This window comes from Lycium barbarum, chromosome 8 (genome assembly GCF_019175385.1).
Source record: "Lycium barbarum isolate Lr01 chromosome 8, ASM1917538v2, whole genome shotgun sequence".
In the NCBI taxonomy this organism is placed as follows: Eukaryota; Viridiplantae; Streptophyta; class Magnoliopsida; order Solanales; family Solanaceae; genus Lycium; species Lycium barbarum.
This window is the reverse complement of record NC_083344.1, coordinates 26,476,505-26,496,811: the sequence shown is the minus strand read 5'-3', so window position 1 is coordinate 26,496,811 and position 20,307 is coordinate 26,476,505. Positions and strand designations below refer to the sequence as shown.

At 34.8% G+C, this 20,307-nt stretch overlaps 2 protein-coding genes across 2 annotated transcripts; one reads left to right on the top strand and one right to left on the bottom strand.

The window, feature by feature from the left end:
• The first annotated feature begins 2,028 nt into the window (after positions 1–2,028).
• LOC132606078 (uncharacterized protein At2g34160-like) lies at positions 2,029–6,102 on the top strand. The gene is made up of 5 exons (XM_060319410.1): positions 2,029–2,212; positions 3,811–3,859; positions 4,423–4,485; positions 4,572–4,636; positions 5,754–6,102. Exons 1-5 carry the CDS (start codon positions 2,096–2,098, stop codon positions 5,835–5,837), a joined length of 378 nt encoding a protein of 125 aa, XP_060175393.1. The 5' UTR covers positions 2,029–2,095; the 3' UTR covers positions 5,838–6,102.
• A 10,600-nt stretch (positions 6,103–16,702) lies between these two features.
• On the bottom strand, positions 16,703–17,708 carry LOC132605037 (uncharacterized). Its single transcript, XM_060318350.1, has one exon. The coding sequence runs from the start codon at positions 17,669–17,671 to the stop codon at positions 16,808–16,810; it is 864 nt and encodes a 287-aa protein (XP_060174333.1). The 5' UTR covers positions 17,672–17,708; the 3' UTR covers positions 16,703–16,807.
• Positions 17,709–20,307: the final 2,599 nt, after the last annotated feature.

The window sequence follows — 20,307 nt, the reverse complement described above, 5'->3', positions numbered from 1 at the left end:
GTATTAGTCAGATGATGTAGCCTTGTCGGCTTCTATTCTTTTGTGTACAGTATATGTAGCAGCCTAGCTGGCTTGCACTGTTCTTTCAGCATGTTTATGTATATACAGATTGTTTAGAGTTCTTGATGTCGCCTATTTATGAGATCTGTTTAAGCCATTTATAGGCCCTTGTTGTTCAGTAAGGTTCAGATATGAGTATAGGGGTGTTTGGTTGCTAGAGGTCAGACACTCGTCACAACTCATTGGCTTGGGTCGTGACATCGACGCACGAAGGTACGAGGTGTAACATTACCAGTCACATGAGAAGGCTATAGAAGTAGGAGAAAGAAAGTTCGGTTGTCAGTGCTTTGTAATCGCAAGTCGCAACGGGTGGAAATAAGCTTTTTTGGAACTGATTTTGACTTTTCGATTTTTTTGGGATTAAAAATCCCTAATTCCACCACGTTTAAAAAAAACAAATTAGAATTACCAAAAATGACGTTGTCTGTTTCTTTGAAAATTAAATGAAAAAATAAAAAGAGCTAAACTTTAAAAGAATGTTGTCTCTAAGGTTCCTCAGGACTTAGAGGTGTATTTTGAACACCCTGAACCACTAAGCTGGCCTTTTTCATTTTGTTCAGGGTATTCAAAACATATATATCTACATAAACTCAGAAAATCTACCCTATATATACAGTGTAATTTTTTGCCGAGGGTGTGAACATCCTCACCTCCCTTTAAATCCGCCCCTAGCTATTGATCTTCTATTTTTTTTAAAAAAAAAAAAACCACCCAGGCATAGTATTATGTGTGAATTTTTATTATTAAATTAAACTCTAGTTGCTTTGATTTTTTTTTTTGTTTGTTAAATATTAGTATATATGATTTTAATTGAATAAAATTTTAAATAAGAAAAATGACGTGATCACGAACCAACACTAGTTTATAAGCATATAGATAGATTAATTGTCTACGATGATTGTTATTATTTTGCAATAGCATATTTGGTTAATTTAAATTTTAGAGAACTAGTCCATTTTACATCTTTCCATAAGAAAAAGTGAAAGCAAATGTTTTTTTTAGAACGTTGCAATTAAAATTCTCTCTAGTGCCGATTTTGTTACCATTAACTAATCGCAGATTTTAGATGCATTTTCAGTTTTTTTTTTTCTAGCTAAACCTTTTAATTAGGAAAGAAAAATACTGAATTTAATATTGTCTTTTTTTTTTGTTTATACTTAAAATAGGCAAGTGTCTATTTGTTAAGAAATAAAATATCGTGATATAAATGGTGTTCATCATGTGACTCACAAAATAAAATTTCTTGTGGTATAAGATAATACACCCGTGATGAATTAAATAGTCCGGGTATTAGTTATACATATCCCAAAATGTCAAACAAACATGGTACAAATAATACCATGACTATTTTCTCCGGGTGTTACTCCCTCCGTCTCAATTTATTTGTGTTACTTTCCTTTTTGGTCTGTCTCATAAAAAGTGTCTCTTCCCATATTTAGTAAGTTGACAATTCAAACATCCTAACAAATTTAATACCACCAGATTCAAAAAATATTTTAATACTCCCTCCATTCCATATTAAGTGACCTTTTAGGTTTTTATTTTGTTTCAAAATAAGTGACACTTTAGGATTTCAAGAAGAAATTAATCCTATTCTTTCAAACTTACCCTTATTTACAATTAAGAATTATTAAATAACTTTTCTTTTTCTAAGCATTAATTAGGGGCGAGTTAGTAAAAATACTCATAATTTTATAAGAGTAAGTAATTTTTTTAAAGAGTGTGTATGAACTAAAAGAATCACTTATTATGAAATAGAGAGAGTACATTATACATCTTTAATTTAGGACACAAAATTTGAAAGTTCTCCTTTTATTCGTTAAACTTTGTGCGAGTCAAAATAAAAGACATTTAAATATGGACGGTGATTACTAAGCAAAATTCATAATGTGAAAGTATCCCAAAAACTAGGACGTCGTCGTTTTGTTAACACTTGTCACAAAACCCTTGAATAGGTTTACTTACTTTAAAAAAGAGAGAGGATACTTCTATTAGGGTTTGCGAAGAAGAAAAAAAGAGGAGAAGCATTGCAGCAATGGAAGGACTCACAGAGGGAATGAACAACATGGCAGTTACTGAACCACAAAAGAAGAACAGAATTCAAGTCTCCAACACCAAAAGATCCCTCTTCTTCTACGTTAACCTTGCCAAGGTTTTTTCTTTTTTTTTTTCTGTACATTAAGGGAATTGGATTTTAATTCTTAGATGTTGTTTGTTTGTATGCAAAATGGGTCTTCCAGATATTCCTTTGTTGCTGATAAAAGAATCAAATGTAGACTTTTAGGGTCTGTTTGGTATGACGGAAAATGTTTTCCAAGAAAATATTTTTCTCAGAACATAAGTGATTTTCCTACTCATTTTCTTGTAGGGGTGGGGGTAGGTGGGGTTGGGGTGAGTGAGGTAAAGACACGTAGGGGGTGGGCTTGGGATGCGTTGATGTGTTAATATTTTCAAGATATTTAGTGACAAGGGAAAATAGGAAACAGTTTTCCGTCATAACAAGCAGACCCTTATTTAGTACTCAGTTCCTTTTTATGTCTGCTGGGTTGTGGTTAAGTTGTTTTCTTGCTTATTGAGATATTTGATAGGGTTTTTATAATTTAGGATAAATCTGTAGGCATGTGAAATGGCATATGCTTAAGGTTATTCATTGTGTTTTGCTCAATTGCTAAATACAAGATCCCAGGTTTTTAGGGAAAATTACGCTCTATGCCCGGTTTAGCCCAGTCTTTCCTTAAACACCTCTTATTCACTTTTATACAAGGTGTACATTGTTTACTGTAAGTGTATAATGTTGTATACTGTCGTATAATGTTGTATACCGTGTGTATAAGCACTGTTGCGGAAAAGAAAAGTTGGTTATGCCAATGTAAACTGAAAATGTGGCTATGTAGGTGTAATATATTATGTTGGGTTGTACATTTTTGTAAAAATCCCGGGTTTTTATTCTTACAGTTAGATGCCCTTAAATAGGCTTAGTTTTGTTGGCTTTTCTTCCATCTCCAAATTTGAAGATACTGCATTTCGGAGAAGATGGAAAACTTTTGCTGTTTACGTTATTTGAAATGGGAAAATGGGAAAACATTTATTCTGTTCTTCTTTCGTTTTTTTATGTTTTCCTGGTTAGAAAACCTGCTAATTCTGGTGAAGAACTACAAAATGCTAATCTGTAACTCAATGTTTCTGTTTCTTTATGTTGGAAATTGGATTATAAGTGACTCAATGTTTCTGTTTCTTTATGTTGGAAATTGGATTATAAGTAACTCAATGTTTCTGTTTCTTTGTGTTGGAAATTGGATTATAAGTGATTAATGACTAGGATAATTTGAGGGGGGAAATGCTGTTCCGTTACTTCTATATTTTTTCAAATATATTCCAGAAAAAGAATATGATGCCAGTTTTAGTAGTCTGTTCTGGTTTGTCCATGACTTGGAAAATCCAGAGCCTAGCAGTGCAAGAACAGAGTCGCAAAGGATCTGTTTTATAAATCTTTAATCTACCATTGAGGGTCGTCACAGGTATAATTCAAATAATATCGCGCATAAAGTAACCTTTTGGGTTTGGCTCATTAACATAGGTCTAGTTTGAGGTGTTTGAGGCTCTTTGTGGATGGAGTAGCGCTCTTGACATGTGTCACATTATGTTAAAACATGTTAGTCATCTTAGAAACTAATATTAAAGCGTGTTCTGCTCCTTTTGTTGACATTGATCTTTGTCTAGTTTCTGAAATATTTGTGATTTTTGCTTCAGAGGTATATGCAGCAGTACAATGAAGTGGAACTCTCTGCTCTTGGAATGGGTAAACCCTCTAAGTTCCTCTTGTGGCTATTGTTGCATCGAGCTTACTCAATGAAACCATAAATTTTCATGTCGATTGTTATCTATGCTTGCTTAAATACTTTAGTGCTCTTTGATATTATTTTTCAGGCTCAAGAGGTAAATGTTTTAGTATATTGTCCCTTATTTTTGTATAAGCTGACACAACAATTGTTGGACAAATTGCATTACAACTTGGAGAGCAGTCATAGAAGCATACGATTGTCTCCTGTGCAGCAATGTGATATAGTAGGAAAAATTTGAAGTTGCACATCCTAACCCAGAAAGTATCATTGTGTTGAGCTTAGTTGGAACCTTTCTGACCCTTAATTGTGCCAACTCCGTAGAATCTCTATGAACAGAATGCTTGAAAATCATGTTTGAGATCGAAGAAAGAGAAATAAGATTAGTTTGGACAGTTTAACTTAAAGCTTTCTTGTTGTGTGGGGTCATCCCTTTTTAAAAAAATCTAATACTCTGTACTTGTTGGAACTTGGAATTGGCTCGTCTTATAGTTTCTAAGTAGAGGAACAATTTTTGCTGCAGCTATTTCAACTGTGGTGACAGTTGCTGAAATTCTAAAGAATAATGGATTTGCTGTTGAGAAGAGTAAGTCTCCTCCTACTTGATTCGCTCCTCTTTTAGTAGGCTTTCTTCGCATCCAGATCTGAATTTGGATAGTGCACTTTTTGCAGAGATCAGGACACTTACTGTGGACATGAGGGATGAGCCCGGAGCACGGCCAATACCAAAAGCCAAGGTATAGTTGAAACACATTATATATCTAGGTGCTTATTCAATGGTCTTGAAGTACTAAAGCTCATCATATAAAACTGGTCAAATCTTCATTGTGGAAATTTTACTCAATTCAGAACTCAAGACTTTCTTCTACTATTAAAAAAAGATAAACACACTCAGAGGAGTTTGGTGTTGGTAAGCCCTTTAGGTGTGTTTTTCAGCCAAGATTTCGTGCCAATGTTTGCTCAAACTCGAGAATGGTAGGGCATGGGCGGTTAACATTTATGCTCACCAGCTCCTACATTTTCATGCCTGTTGCATACCTGGACCTGATTGAATTGTTATTTTACACTGTCTTTTATATTAATTCCTTGTTTTGCACATTGGGTTCTGCCTCTGTTCTAATCCTTTTTGTTGAACAAAGTCAGTGACTTCCTTGAGAGCATTTACCGTTTCAGCCAGTTTTTGCACCACCTTTCTATCTTACTATTATTTAATCTATTATGCATCTTATATCTGTGAAGCTTCAATCAATTATTACAAAAAGTCTATGAAGCTTCAATTTTAATTTCGTGTAGTTTCCTTGAGCCTTAACTCACCTTGTGCTTTTCCTTCATGAATAATATATGTTTATGCTTCACTAGATGTCTTTCACCACTTTTCGTGTCACCACTAACTTGCGATTATTTAATATATTATGCATATTATATCTATGAGCATACATACCCCTCAACTTGGCGATTTAGAGCATATATGCCCCTGATTATGGGTCGGGTCTGGGTAAAAAATTATGGGTCCTGATTTTTAAAGGAAAAGGGTAATTTTTAATTCAAAAAAGAAGTTAAATGATATTTTAATTCGGAAAAGGGGTCTGTTAATGAAAAGGGTAAATATGCACCATTTGTGTAGCGGCGAGGGTATATATGCACCACTTTTAACGAGGGATATGTTTGTTCTAAATCGCAAAGTTGAGGGGTATATTTGCCCCTTTTCCCCCCAAAAAAAAAAAATCTATGAAAGCTTTAATTTTAATCTTGTGTAGTTTTCTTGAGCCTTGAATCACCTCTTGCTTTTCCTTCATGAATGTGGAATATATGTTTTATGCTTCACTTACATATCCTTCATTTTTCTTTTTGTAGATTGAAGTAGTGATGGGAAAGACAGAGAAGTTTGATGAGTTGATGGCTGCTGAAGCAGAGCAAAATGGGGACAACGAGGAGTAAAGCTGAAGCCCTTTGATTCTTTCTTAAGTGCTTTTAGTAATCCATGCAACTGCTTTCTTGGGGGAACTGTTATTGGTACTCGTGGCCTATGACTTTTCGGTTGCATTCAGTAGTTTAACCCGCTACCGCATTCATAATTTGTAAAAAGAAAAACCGGGCTTTTTCAATTTTCTTAATTTGTGGATGTGTTATATTTGTCAGCTTTGCTTATTTGTCCTTAATGTGGGATAAATTTCTTCTTTAGATTTTATCTCCTCAACTTATAGACATTCTCAATCCAAAACAAAGAAAAATCTGTTAGATAAATTGTTGCCACTATCCTCTTGGTGTGAAAGTTTTCTTTGTCAAAAGAAGAATTATATATGTGAAAATGCATTTGAAGTGCTCCAGCTCCACTGTTCATCAGCATCCGAATTCACCGATATCCTGTTGCATGAAGCCAGGAGCTAACTTCATGCAGCTGGGACCTTATGTACATGAATGCTAGTAAGGGGATTAAAAAGAAAAATACCACAACTAGGATATAAAAAGTAAATTGTCAACAACCTTTGCTATTACAATAAAAGCTTTCGTCAAGTTATTTTTACTCAGCTTTCAGCAACGCGTTATCAGCAAGTAGTTTGTGGCAGCATAGGGGAATTACTCCAATGAGACTAGAGTGAGACTTCTATAAAGCTCAGTAGCTCACTAGGCGCACCCTCTCATTGTATTCACAAATGTATCAAGTAAGCCATCATAAACTCCTCTATGCAGATAATGACTTAATCAATCACATTCCATTTCCACACATATGGAAAAAGTATAGGCTGTCAGAAGCAGGGACTATCCTAGGAGTAGCAACCACTATTGTGGAGGAAATCTTCCTTGGTGCCTGTGGAAATTATAAAGAGTCCGTCAACTCTTTTTAGTTTTAGAAGGTTTAAATTCCACAATTGTATTGGTGCTGGTAGGGTCGTGTGCATGGATACCGCTCAGATTGCTACCAATCTTTCAAACTCTGCGGGAGGTAGGCTGAAAGCACGTGAAACTCATGGCTGCCACCACTCAAAAGCAGACATCCGGTGCTGCTACTCACTTCTACTAAGGCCGTGCTTAACTTAATCTTACCTCAATAGAGTATGATTAATCTTTGGATTTGAAATCACTGCTAATATACCCGGCATTGGCCATAATTTGCAAGAACATTATGTAGTCTTAGTAAGAGGGGGAAGGGTTAAGGATCTACCGATGTGAAATATCTCATTGTTCGAGGAACCCTAGATGCTGTCGGAGTAAAGGATCGTCAACATGGGCGCTCTAGTGCGTATTTACTGGTTCAAGATGACATGTCAGTAAATGCAACTGCAACTAATGGAGCAGGAATAGGAAGTCTGGGTTGCTCAATTGGTTTAGCGTGACGTCTTATTGAGGGTATGATAGGCAAAAAGCTGCAGGTTTTTTTTTTTTTTTTTTTTTTTTTTTTTTTTTTTTTTTTTTTTTAAGAGGGATGCCCCATGGATTTGGGTTAGTGTTAAGAGCACAGTGCATATATGTTAATTAGGAGAAACAATTAAGATGTGCATGTCACGAGTTTAAACTCCACCACACACAAATGTTCGGTATTTAAGTGGAAAATAATAGAGCGATATTATCCATTCCATTAACGATTCTTGGTGCACTTGAAAGATCAGTTCCTTCAAGGGAGAACTCAAGTGATACACCAGCTCAGTTGCCTAAACGTGAAGTTAATTACTTGCGAATTGAGATATGGAAGACTAATGGAGAAATAAATCGTGAAGGTATCTTGATAGGGCTCAATTCATAAATTCGCCGTTTCAAAGTAACAACAATGGGGGATAGCAATTTTTCTATTGAATTAATTAAACAAAGAGTAATTAAGAAAGAGTAAAGTAGTTTGTCACATTATTTTACATTAAAGACAAGTATGTGGTTAAAAGAATTGTTACAAAGAAAAAGAAAGAAAGAGAGATTAGCGTTATATCGTAAATTACAAGGGAGATTAGTGATACGGAGCTAAACTTGAGGTGAGGTCTTTGATTGTTTCTACCCTTACTATTAGTTGTTCTTGAAAGGAACAATATTGATCACATATCATATAAATTTTAAATTTGAAGAGTATAAACGTAAGAATAATTAGGGGTGGGCACAGTTTGGGCCAACCCAAAATCCAGACCGAAATCCGAACTTTTTAAATATTTGGTTTGGATATTTGGATTATGGATTAGACTTTGGATTTTATTTTTAAAATTTATGGACTTCAGATTGGATATGGATTTAGTACTATGGATTTTTAAATACCCGAAAATCCAAAATTTTTATACCTTTTATCTAGACCTACCTATATTATATGTGCCTAGTACTAATAAGTCTAGTTTCTAAAGGTCCAATAGATTAGTACCTAAGGACCTACCTATTAAAATATTAAATCTAATATACAATTCTCTACTAAATCAAATATAATATAGAGTTTTATTGCTTCTCAAGTCTCAAAAGTCTCACATTAGTGTCACCCACGACAGAGTTCTTTGTTATTTTTCCAGATGACTACCTAGATTTTTATTTTGTTCATTTCTACTTTTCCAGAATGTTTTTATTTGGTATGGATTTACTATGTTAGACATGACTTGAATTTGTTAATCCTAATTTGAAATGGAAGGATTTTTTTACTGAGTAATTAAGATTTAGATTTACCTCTGTGGAACTAACACATGAATTTCGTTCCTAATAAGTTTGCCTTAAGTCTCAAGAGTCAAATCCGAAAATCTGAAATATCCAAACCGAATAATCCGAAACCGAACTTAAAATATCCAATCCAATCCGAACTTATTTGGATTGGATTTGGATTGTAATTTCTTCAATCTGAAAATCGAATATCCAAACCGAAAATTTCATATCCAATCCGATGGCCCGAACCCCCACACTATTAATTGATGTTCTGATTGTTCAAATATCAATAAGATTAATTCAATCTTATTCTTTTAAGCATTTGGAAATTTAGTTTATTCTAGTGAGGTGACCAATTTGCATACTCTATTTGAAGTGCGTTTTAGATTTGGTATCGATGGATAAGATACATAAATAAAGTGTAAATTTTTTGAAAAGAAAAAAAGGTGAATTAATAAAAAAAAAAAAACTTCTTATTTATGATTTTTAGGGGCATACAAGGAAGCAATATGACAACGAAAAAAGGATGGACAGAGTATTTATCCATTAAGATTGTTACGCTCTTTAATAAATATATCTTATAGCTTTATCATCGAAATATTTGGCTGAAGTATCATTTATATCACCTTAAACATCTCACCTAATTAACACTCCACTAAAACATTAAGAGTGGTTTTTCAACTATCTTAAAACAAATTTAGTTTGATAGATCGATTATTATTTTGGACCGGAAGTAGTACCAACTTAGGGGTGTGTGCATTCAGTCTGATTTTACGTTATTCGATTTACAATTTTGAAAAAATAACATCCAATCCGAACCAAAATAAACTTGATTTGGTTCAATTTTTCTCTTTTTTGTTTAAGTTTGGTTTTTCGGTTGTGTCATATAAGATAACATGGATCTAACATAATCAGATAGTAACATGTCATGCCCCAAATCTGGTGTGGCGTGACCGGCACTCAGTGCCAAACTAGACCCGAGCGAACCACTCTAAATCTGATACTCTGCTAAGGACTACCTGCACACAGATAATACTAACAAGCCGGCGAGGCCGTAATATATATATATATATATATATATACCCAAAATATAAATACACAACTGAGCAAGCCCACGAGACTGCCATGTATGCTGAACAACAAAACTGAGAGCCAACAAGGCTACATAACATCCCAACTACATACAACTGTCTACAGACCTATAGGAACACGAGCTGCACAAAGGACAGGACAAAGCCCCGTCATCTCCATCTATATACATGTCAAAATAACATATCAAAAAGGGCTGCAGCTCCGAACCAAGTGGAGCGCACTGACTGTAGCTGAGTGGAAGGCCTACTGAGCTGGATCGTGTGTCTGGCTACCTGAACCTGCGGGCATAAACGCAGCGTCCCCAAGCAAAAGGAACGTAAGTACGAATAATGTACTGAATATGTAAGGCAAGAGAACAACTGAAATGAAATAACAAGCTATACTCTGGATATTTCATGGAAGCATCTGGAGGTGCTCTACCTGGGCTGCCTTTCATCTAAGGCAAGATAACATAACTCTAAAGATATAACTCCGTGACCTGAAGGTCAGGCATAAATAACTCTGCGGCTCACAGGCCGGGTAATTACTCCGCGGCTCACAGGCCGGGTAATTACTCCACGGCTCATAGGCCGGGTAATAACTCCGCGGCTCTCAGGCCGAGTAATAACTCCGCGACTCATAGGCCGAGTAATAATTCTGCGGCTCATAGGTCGGGTAATAACTCCATGGCTCATAGGCCAAGCATATACAAACATATAATGATAACTTAAAGGCAACATAATAGCCTATAAACAACATGTACACTAGTTGTTCCTTTTGTCGTTCTATCATCTTATATAACCCAACTAAAAGCTACAACTTTATCGGAGTGACGTAAGGTCGGTAACCTCCGATTTAAATTATGGAATAATCATCATCGCTATATCTCACCTCGAAGGAACAATTCATAAGGTGAGATCAACAACAATGAGCAATTCAAGAAAATCATGAAATAAACTCATTAATCTCATAATAGCATCAAAATCATAAGCTTTGGAATTTCTAGAAATGGAATCATCATCATCATCATTATCATCATGGAACATACTTATCTTAAGCATCATAAGAAACTCTAAGAATCACGGACTTCTAACTTTTGGGAATAATAATGTTATGGAAGCCATATATAGGTTCATAAGGAAGGAATCATGTCTTTAGAAAGAAAGGGACTAGCCTCAACATACCTGGGAATTCACATCTCGGCTTTCCCACCTATCTCTGGTCTCGCAATCTACATATAAGACCATTCATACTATGGTTAGGCCCATTGTTATATACTTATCCTAAGCCTTTAAATCTAATTTCCTTAAAGTGTGCCGAAATTCGGGCAACATCTTCCCTGTTTATATGCCTAGCCCGAAATTATAATTCAGCACCCAACAACAACAACATCAATAACATCATTTCCAACACCAATATGTAATATAAAGTATCCCTCACAACGTTTTCCAATTTCCACAACTAACCAACCCACTATACGATTATTTAACGACTTTATCTCCGTAACTAAATCGAAATTAACATTAATAATAAGGGATTCATACCTTATTCCCAATATTATGGCTATATCTTCACTTCCCTCCTTAAACATGAACCAAAACTCGTCGTTATACGATTATACAACCGTAACTATACGTTGTCCGGGCCAGAATTCGGGGATTATAGCTGGTTTGGACAAAACATTTGTTATGTAGAAGTTGGTGGGGGTTTCCAGAAGTTTGGGGTGGCTTATGGGGTGTTTGGTTGCTGAAAATAGGAGTAAAGCCCCTTATATAATGTTCTAGAGTCGGTCTAAACCGACCTAGAATTTGCGCTGCGCGTTCGCACCACTTTGGGGCGCATTCGTGCAGAGTAAATCCTCTGCTCGAACAGTCTGTCTTAAAATGCTTATAACTTTTGATCCCGATTGTCACACCCTAACCTTGATAGGGTGTGATGGGCACCCGACCCCATATTCGGAGCCGAGTGAACCCGCTAACTCTTATTACATACACAATCTCTTTGAACTCTTAAATCAAATAAGAATGACATACATAACAAAGCTTTCAGAAACTTTCTTTTTCATCGTTCTCAAATCAAACAAAATCTGTAATCATATAGAATTTATATCATAACACAGAATGACACATCGGCTGATGGAGCCGCTTACAAAACCGACATCCTATACCCACGACTCTGTCTGCAAAGTCTCTAACATCAATCAGAAATCATAGCACATATACTCTGACTCGGCAACACTCCAGGGCAAATGGAGCTTGCCAACTCCGCTGGAACATCTTCTGTAATGACTTCTACTCATCTGGGTGTACCTGCGCGGCATGAAACGCAGCCCCCGAAGAAAGGGGGTCAGTACGGAAAATGTACTGAGCATGTAAGGCAAGAATCACAGTAAAAGAATCATAACTGATATAAGGGGTGTAGAAACATATACAATATCCAGAATATCAAAACTCTTGCCTTTAGAACATCGATCATGCATATCATTATCACATAGCGTACCCGGCCCGTTATGGGACTCGGTAGATAAAATCATGTCATCATACTTTCATATCATCATGCATGCATATACATATACATATATATATATATATATATATATATATATATATATATATATATATATATATATATATACCGTACCCGGTCCTCTAGTGAGGGACTCGGTGAATGAAATCATGTCGTACCCGGCCCGTTAAGGGACTCGGTGGATAGAATCATGCATGTGAACATCATATATTATATGCATACCGTACCCGACCCTCTAGTGAGGGACTCGGTGAATCAAATCATCATATGCCCTCCTGGCCACCATAACATATCATCATCTCATCATATCATCATATACATATACCGTACCCGGCCCTCTAGTGAGGGACTCAGTGAACAATGCAGTGGAGTGCGCACGATAACATACCCGGCCCGGGACTCGGTGAAAGACATATTGAGGCGTGCACGAGCAGAGTAGTGAGAAACTATATGCATATAAATCAAGACTCGATAGATAAGCATACTTACCGACACCTGAAGGCTCAGAAACAAGTTTCGGGTCAATCCGACTTAGTATAAGAAAGTTATGAGCGTTTGAAGTACAGAACCTTCTACGAATGTTTCAGAAGCCATTTTTGGAAAATCAAAGCAAAAATCATATCAAGTACCTTTCGGATATCGTTATGGATCAAATCAAATATAGCTTTTGGAATCATATGTACACCTCAAAATATATCAAAGACTCAATGGAATAATCGAACGTGCTAGCATTTGAAGATCAAAACTTTAGTCATATCAATTATCTTTCGAATGCCATTCGGAAACATATCAAACAGAACTTCGGACATCATAGATACGCATCAAAACCATATGAAACAGCTTATGGAAGTCAAGAATATTAGCCATCCTAGTGGCTCTAAGAATAGGAGTTTCTTTGAAATCATACATATGCGTCATTTGCTCGTTTCATAAAGATCATGCCAAAAGAAAGAAAAGGGTAAACCTTACATACCTGTCCCACGTCCAATTAGCTACGCTTATTCATCCAAACTTGCTAGTCTACATTCAAGAGAATTGACATAATCATTAGACTCATCGACATATACTTGTCTTAGTCTTTCAAATGAATTCGTTTATAATCTGCCGAAATTTCGGCAGCATTTCCCCTGTAAATACACCATCCCCGAGAATCTAACTCGGCCAATTTTATCAACAACAATCCGAGAATTCAACTCGGCCAAATTATCAACGACAATATCAACAATCACATCTCCAACTTCAACAACTATTTCAAAATATATTCTAACATTAACAACCTTCGTCACACAATTCAACGGCATTTCATTTATATTCAATTCAATCACATATAATCAAGCCAATACCAATGATCTCATATTCAAGTGTTAATCCGAGATTATTCTAACATGATTCAAGAATACTTCGAACCATTCACATAATGTTCCAAACAACCCAATCAACACTTTACTTCGCCCGAAACCTTCCAAATTCAACAAGAACAATAACAACACATTTCCTTCTTTCAAATTCAATTACAACAACCCAACTTACAATCTTCCAAACACATGTCTCACCTTCAAATTCATGAATTATATTTACAACCTACACATTAGCAACTCTATTCTTATAATTATAAGGAACCATACTAATATCACATTAACTTCTTCCATAATCCACAAACGATTACAACTTCATTTCAAACTATTAAATCTTCATTTAACATCATAGAATCCACAACACAACAACAATCAAAATGCTAAATAAAATCAATTCATCACATCTCACCAATTCAACCCCTATTCGGCCACATCCCTATACACATATATTTTATGAATTTCATCCATTTCTACACTCAACAACATGCATAAACCATCCATAACATATGAAAGAGGGTTAAATCTTACCTTTTCCACTTAGCTCTTCAACTTGGCTAGAGTTGTGCCTTGCAAGAATGAATGATTTGCTTGCTCCAACTACCACTCCACGTTATAGAGGACCTTCCAATTGGTAGAAAAGCTAGAAGAAAATATTTTTTTGGATCAATTTTGCATGGACTTGTTCGGCCAAGACCATGGCCGAATGGCCTCTTCCCTTTTTCTTCAAGTTTCTTGAATCTTCTAAGGGTGAAGATGAAGAATATAATAAATTTGTCATCTTTATCTACTTATATAATACACACATGTGGGCCAAGGCCCACCATGTTACACGACCACATGGCCCATTTGTTCAAGAAATATTAACTTTCCAAAATTTCATTTTTAACCCCAAATTTTCCTTAATATTTTCATGAGCCACCTCGTGAATTTCCCTTTTTACCCTTAGCCTTTCTTAATATTTCCACATCGAAAATTTTCATAAACAACTTGTGTATTAAGCAAGATCAAAATATAGCTTTGCCCTTAACTTCTCACAATTATCTTGGATTATGCAAACGTACAAAATACGGGCTATAACACCGATATTGTGTGAGGGCCCACGACCTATAGTTGGAAAGATATTTCAATTATCTACAACTTTCATTTTGGTGTTTTTCCAAATTCCAAAGTTATCTTGGCATTTTGGCCTCTTCAAATTAGATCATCCGAAAACGTATCCTTAAATCATCCTTTTGGAGGGCTTATGCTCATATTTGGCTTAAGGGTTCTTCTTAAGACTTGCTCAACTTCCCATTTACTACTCATATATCTTTTCATATGTCCTTTATAAAACCCCGACATGTGGGCCCCATCTTAACTTACAGTTACGAGGGCTATTCATCAAGTAACGTATTAACTGATTTACACCATACGGTCTCCAAATGTCATATATATGTTATTCTTCATATAATATAATCTTCATCCCTTATCCTTGTATAACTTTACTCTCCCTTGAGCTCATACTAAGTCGTCTACAGTCTTGGTAATGCGAAATTTTCCGGGATATAACATCACATATGTGAATGACGATAAAAGAATAACAATTTAAATAATGAGAAATAATAATGTCAGATGTCTTGAATATTTTTTTCGTAAATTCAATTCACATGATTAAAATAATTAATTAATAGACACCATGAGATAGTAATACCTTTGATGTGGTAATCAAACACTCATAGTCTACTATAAAAGCATAATACAATAAATCAACAAGAATAAGTTTTCACATTTAATATTATTATTAAAGCAAAAATCTAGGTATTATTTAATGTTAGTTGATTCCTTATGAAGAGTCAAATGTATTTTATTGTTTTTTTTTCAAAAATACTCCCTTTGTCTCAAAATAGCTGTCATGCGTTTACACATCCCTGAAGAAAGTATTAATAAGAGAAATATTTTGACTATTTACCCTCTTAAAATGTTACACCATGTTATCTCTCTTCAATAAACATTTATTGTATATCTATACCAACTCCACTAATGATATACTCCATCTTAAATGTTGTAATTAATACAATGACTAAAATTAGAAAAAACAATTACTTAGTTTTATTTAATTTTTTTAAATGACAAATATTTTGAGATGAGTATTGTAGTAAGGAGGACAAGTATTTCGAGACGGAGGAAATATTTTAGGACTTCTCTCTAAGTAAAGAAAGTCAGATGGATATATATAACAATTCAGTTTTTTCAGTTCTTGTTTTTCCAAATCTAAAACCAATTTTTTTTAAATATTCAATCCGAAAACAAACTAAAAATAAAAACAACAAAAAAAGTTATGTTTGGTTTGGTTTTTCGGTTTGATCCCAATAATGCAAATCCTACTACCAATTAGCCAGCAAAGAAATATTTTTGACAGTTTGTTTAACGTTAAACTGGAAAATTTGGTCGTGTAACTTTTTCTTAAAAGGAAAGAATTGAAATTTCTCCGCGTATGCAATAGTTAACAGCATATCCGGTACTTCGATTACGAAATCTTATTAACATTAAAAAAAATAAAAATACAACATAATAAATTCAATGCGTATCCAAAAAAATATTTCAACCTCAAAACAATCTGATTTTAAATGGGCAATTCGCAGGAATGCCCTTATTTTGGGGTGATCTTTAATTTTTCCCCATTAAATTGGTGATCTTTAATTTTTGCCCTTCGTTAAAACTTCTTGGTTTTGGATTCGAATCTCCACTCAATCAAAAATTTAAAAAAATTCGCAAGGTAGAGTTTGGATTCGTAAGGTAGAGATTTGCATGCAAAACTCTGCAGTCAAACTCTACCTAATGAGGCAGAGTTTGAGTCAAACTCTGCCTGATCAGGTAGAGTTTTGAGGCAAACTCTACCTTTCAGCCATGCCAAAACTGTCACTTAGGCAGAGTTTTGCCTTATATGTGAAGGCAAAACTCTGCCTTAAGGCCTAACTTTGACCCGAACAGGTCTAACTTTGCTACAAAACTCTGCCGTGCGATTTTTTTTTTTTTTTTTTTTTAGGCGAGGTTCGAACCCCAAACCTCATGATATTAGGCGAAAGGGCCAAAAATTAAACCAGTGCATTTGAAGGACGCTCTGCACAAAAAAATAATTTTAAATTACTGATTTCAAATCTAATCGGGGACCTTAGTTATAACCCAAAAGTGAGAGGGGCTTGTACCACCCAGCAAATATAATTTTTTTTTTAAAAAAAAAAAGAAGAAGAAAGAAGTGCCATCAGTAACTGGAAAATAAGGAGTAGAAAGTTTAATTTTTGAAACACTCATCACAAGCGTAGATTAGTTCTATAGTGAAATTTAGTCTCTAGTTTTGCATCATCCGCCTAGTAATCAATAAAATTTATCAAGGTGCTCTCTCCGTTCATATTTTCGTGCCCAAACATGTTTACCATTAATCCTAAACTTTGCAATGGAACCGTTGCATAAAATCTGATCAATGGTTGAAACATCACGCACCACCATTCTAGCATATAGAGAATGATCCGATGAAGAAGCCGATGGCACCATATGAACGTTCTCAACGCAATCAATCCCATGGTAAGAATTAAAGAGTTCCTTCACTTCTGCTTCAGTAACAGGAAATCCCCTTGAAAATGTTAAAAACATAGTCCTATCGTCCACTGGTGCATCGGATTTTAGTGACCAACCCCATAATCCTCTGCTAGGAATTATCGAATCTAAGGTTCTTGGAACAACGGTTATCGCACCATATGTTGGATGAGGAAATCCAGGAATAGGAATAGGAGAATTCAGAACGACTCTTGATTTTCCTGGCATGATTTGATGTAAAATGTCAGTAAATATAATCGCGCAAACCTTGTTCAAGAGCGTCTTGATTCCACTTATCATAGTGAACCTTTGTTGGTAAAACATGTTGAATGAAATGTTTCTCTTCAATATTATAGTAGTAGAAGGCATGTCCCCTACATCAGTAGGCACAGGAGGCACTTTAGATTCGAGCCATTTTAAACAAGTAGCACCTTCTTCAGCCAACTTAATCACAATTCCATCTGGTAATTTAACCATTTTGTCTATTAGGCTAGGAAAACGCACTTCTTCTAACCATAGCCACATAGCCAGAACCAGAAGTGACTCTGCTGGATCGCGAGATAGGCACACGACTAGTCGAGTGAACACATCTCTATCAATTTTGTGGAACAAATGAAGGTCTTCAACTGTAATCCCGGATGACATTGTTGAAAGAGTCTGGATATTTTTTTATTTTTTATGTTTATGTTCCTGTGTGACTACATAGTCCATATTATATATGACCATGGATTTCAATAAGTTCCTATCTATAGAGCCAAAAAATTTACTTCAAGAATCCAAGCCTTGGAAGAATAAGATTACTTTTCCCACAAACATGTATTTCGCGTGGATAAAGAGATAGTTCACAACTTACTAGCACAAGGGTAAAAGTAGTTCAAGTAATTAGATTAACTAAATCTAGTCTAGTCTAACTTTATTAGTGATCACACTGAACTCACGAAGAATGTCATTGGTCAAACCTGTTTGGTTTAGAATCCTATCATTTTGGTTTTTGTGACCATAATTAATTACAGTAGTAGTTTGAGAAGTGGAGTTTTAAATACCAACATCCTTGACAAAGTGGTCTGCCAAAGTCCCGAGGTTATTTATCCGTATGAGTTATTTATGCTCTAAATAAATTCTAATGAACCATTTTGGACTTAGATTCCAAGTTGTATGGAATTTGATTAGATGATTCACCCCACTGCCATGGCTTTGGGTTCGACTCCACAGTCCCACGGGATAGGGCTTGAAAAGAATTGCTCGCTCCTGATTTTTACAGTAAACTACATTACTTTAATATCGTAAAGCATAAAAGTGAATATAAGAGTTTCAATTAACTATCATTAAGAAACAAACGGATCTACGGTTGGGTTTAGCAAAACTCAATAGCTTTGGTCTAAATTTTGTACTCCCTTCGTCTATTTTTATTTGTCATGTATTGACTTGAGACACCTTTAAGAAGATATAAATAGAATAATAATTTTATTATTTCACCCCTAATTATTACTAAGCCATCCAATGGTTGAAATTAATAAAATATACTTTACAAGTTGTGCAACCACTAACAATTTCTTGAAATTTTCAACTCAATGATTAATAATAAGGGTAAAATAGGTATGAAATGATAAATTATTTCTTGGTTTTCCAAACTAGACAAGTAAAAGCGAAGATCTATTTTTAGTATGGAGGACAAGTAAAAATGGACGGAAGAAATATTTCTAATAAAAATTCACTAATATACTCCCTCCATCCCATTTTAACAATTGGTTTAGCTCAAAAAGTTTATCCCGAAATAATTGTCGTTTTAGGAATTCAAGACTAAAGTTGACAATTATTTCCAACTATACCATTAACATTAAAGAAGTATGTACAATATTAAGAGGAAAAAATCAATCTACCTCTACTAAATAAAGGTAACATAGTAAATAATACCTTGTATTTATTATTTTCTTAATCGGTGTAAAAAAAAAAAGAAGCTAAAACGACAGTTAAAATGGATTAGAAGGGAGTATAAATAAGAAAAAAGGTCTAAATACACCCTTGTACTATATTTAGAACAAATATACCCTTCGCACACATGACTCAAATATACTCTTTTCTGCTGACGGAAGTAAAAAATTAATTTAAAATTACTTTTTCTAATTTTTTTATTAAAATAAAGGTCACGTGATTTTAATTAAATCCCCTCTCCCTCAATTAAATCCTTCTCACAAAGTCTAGAGATACATTTAATTCTTTTCGCAAAATCCAGGGGTACAGTTTTTTTTTTTTTTTTGGCCTTCTTTATTTCAACGGCTAATTTGGGTTTATTCCTTTGATGATCATAATTTTTTTCACTCATCTTCATGTTAAATTTATCATAGTGTCCCAAAAAATAAAAATAAAATAAAAAAAATCTATGCAAATGCAGAATAAATTTCAATTTGGCCACAAAGAATTATTGGTAATAATACAAAATATTGAGATCTGAGAGGACCTTTATAGTTGAAACCAATCTTTGAGTTTCACCATTTATCTAACCAAGCTAATGCCCAAATCAATGCCGATTAGTGTAAGAAAAACTCCATTTTTTCTCCAATGATGCAAGTTGCATTGCTCATCAACAGAAGGGCAAAACCATGAAAAAATTAATGCGATTGAAAAAGGCCTTCTTGAAGACGAGGGAACTATAACTCTCTCCCCTTTGAATGTGTTTGCTTATCTTCATCTGAGTCTCTTTGTTTTTTTTTTCCTTCCATTATTTAGTGTGAAAAATGAGAAATAGAAAAGAAATAAGTGTAGTGAATGAAAAAAAAAATGAAAAAAGTGAAAATTATAAAATCTAATGAGAAAATTTCAAATCGTGGTTATTAGGGTGGTGAGGTGGCATGCTACGTGGTGTCCACCTCACCCAAATGGCAGGCGACATTTGATTTTAATAATGGGGTCCAAAGTTTGCTCGATAGGGGTATTTTTGTTCGAATAGTATAATGGAATTAATTATAAGCTATTTTTTTTTAAAGTACAAGGGTGGATGTGACCCTTTTTAATTAAATTCACGTGACTTTTTTTTTTTAATAAAAGGTTAAAAATTAATTTAAAATCAACTTTGTCACTCCGTCAATCGAAAAAGAGATTCGACTAGATTGAACATGGCGGAGGCTCATAGTTCGAGATATTCTATTCATCCGGGAGCTACAAAGATATATCAAGATTTGAAACAACATTATTGGTGGTGCAGTATGAAGATGGACACTGTGGGATTCGTGTCTCGATATTTGAATTGTCAATAAGTGAAGTATGAGCACCAAAAGCCAGGT

Bases quoted from the DNA above. Each gene is read 5' to 3' on its own strand.
- LOC132606078 (XM_060319410.1), top strand. From the start codon at position 2,096: ATGGAAGGACTCACAGAGGGAATGAACAACATGGCAGTTACTGAACCA. The intron at 3,860-4,422 runs GTAAACCCTCTA...TTTTTGCTGCAG, and splicing joins ACTCTCTGCTCTTGGAATGG to CTATTTCAACTGTGGTGACA. The intron at 4,486-4,571 runs GTAAGTCTCCTC...CACTTTTTGCAG, and splicing joins TGGATTTGCTGTTGAGAAGA to AGATCAGGACACTTACTGTG.
- LOC132605037 (XM_060318350.1), bottom strand. From the start codon at position 17,671: ATGTCATCCGGGATTACAGTTGAAGACCTTCATTTGTTCCACAAAATT.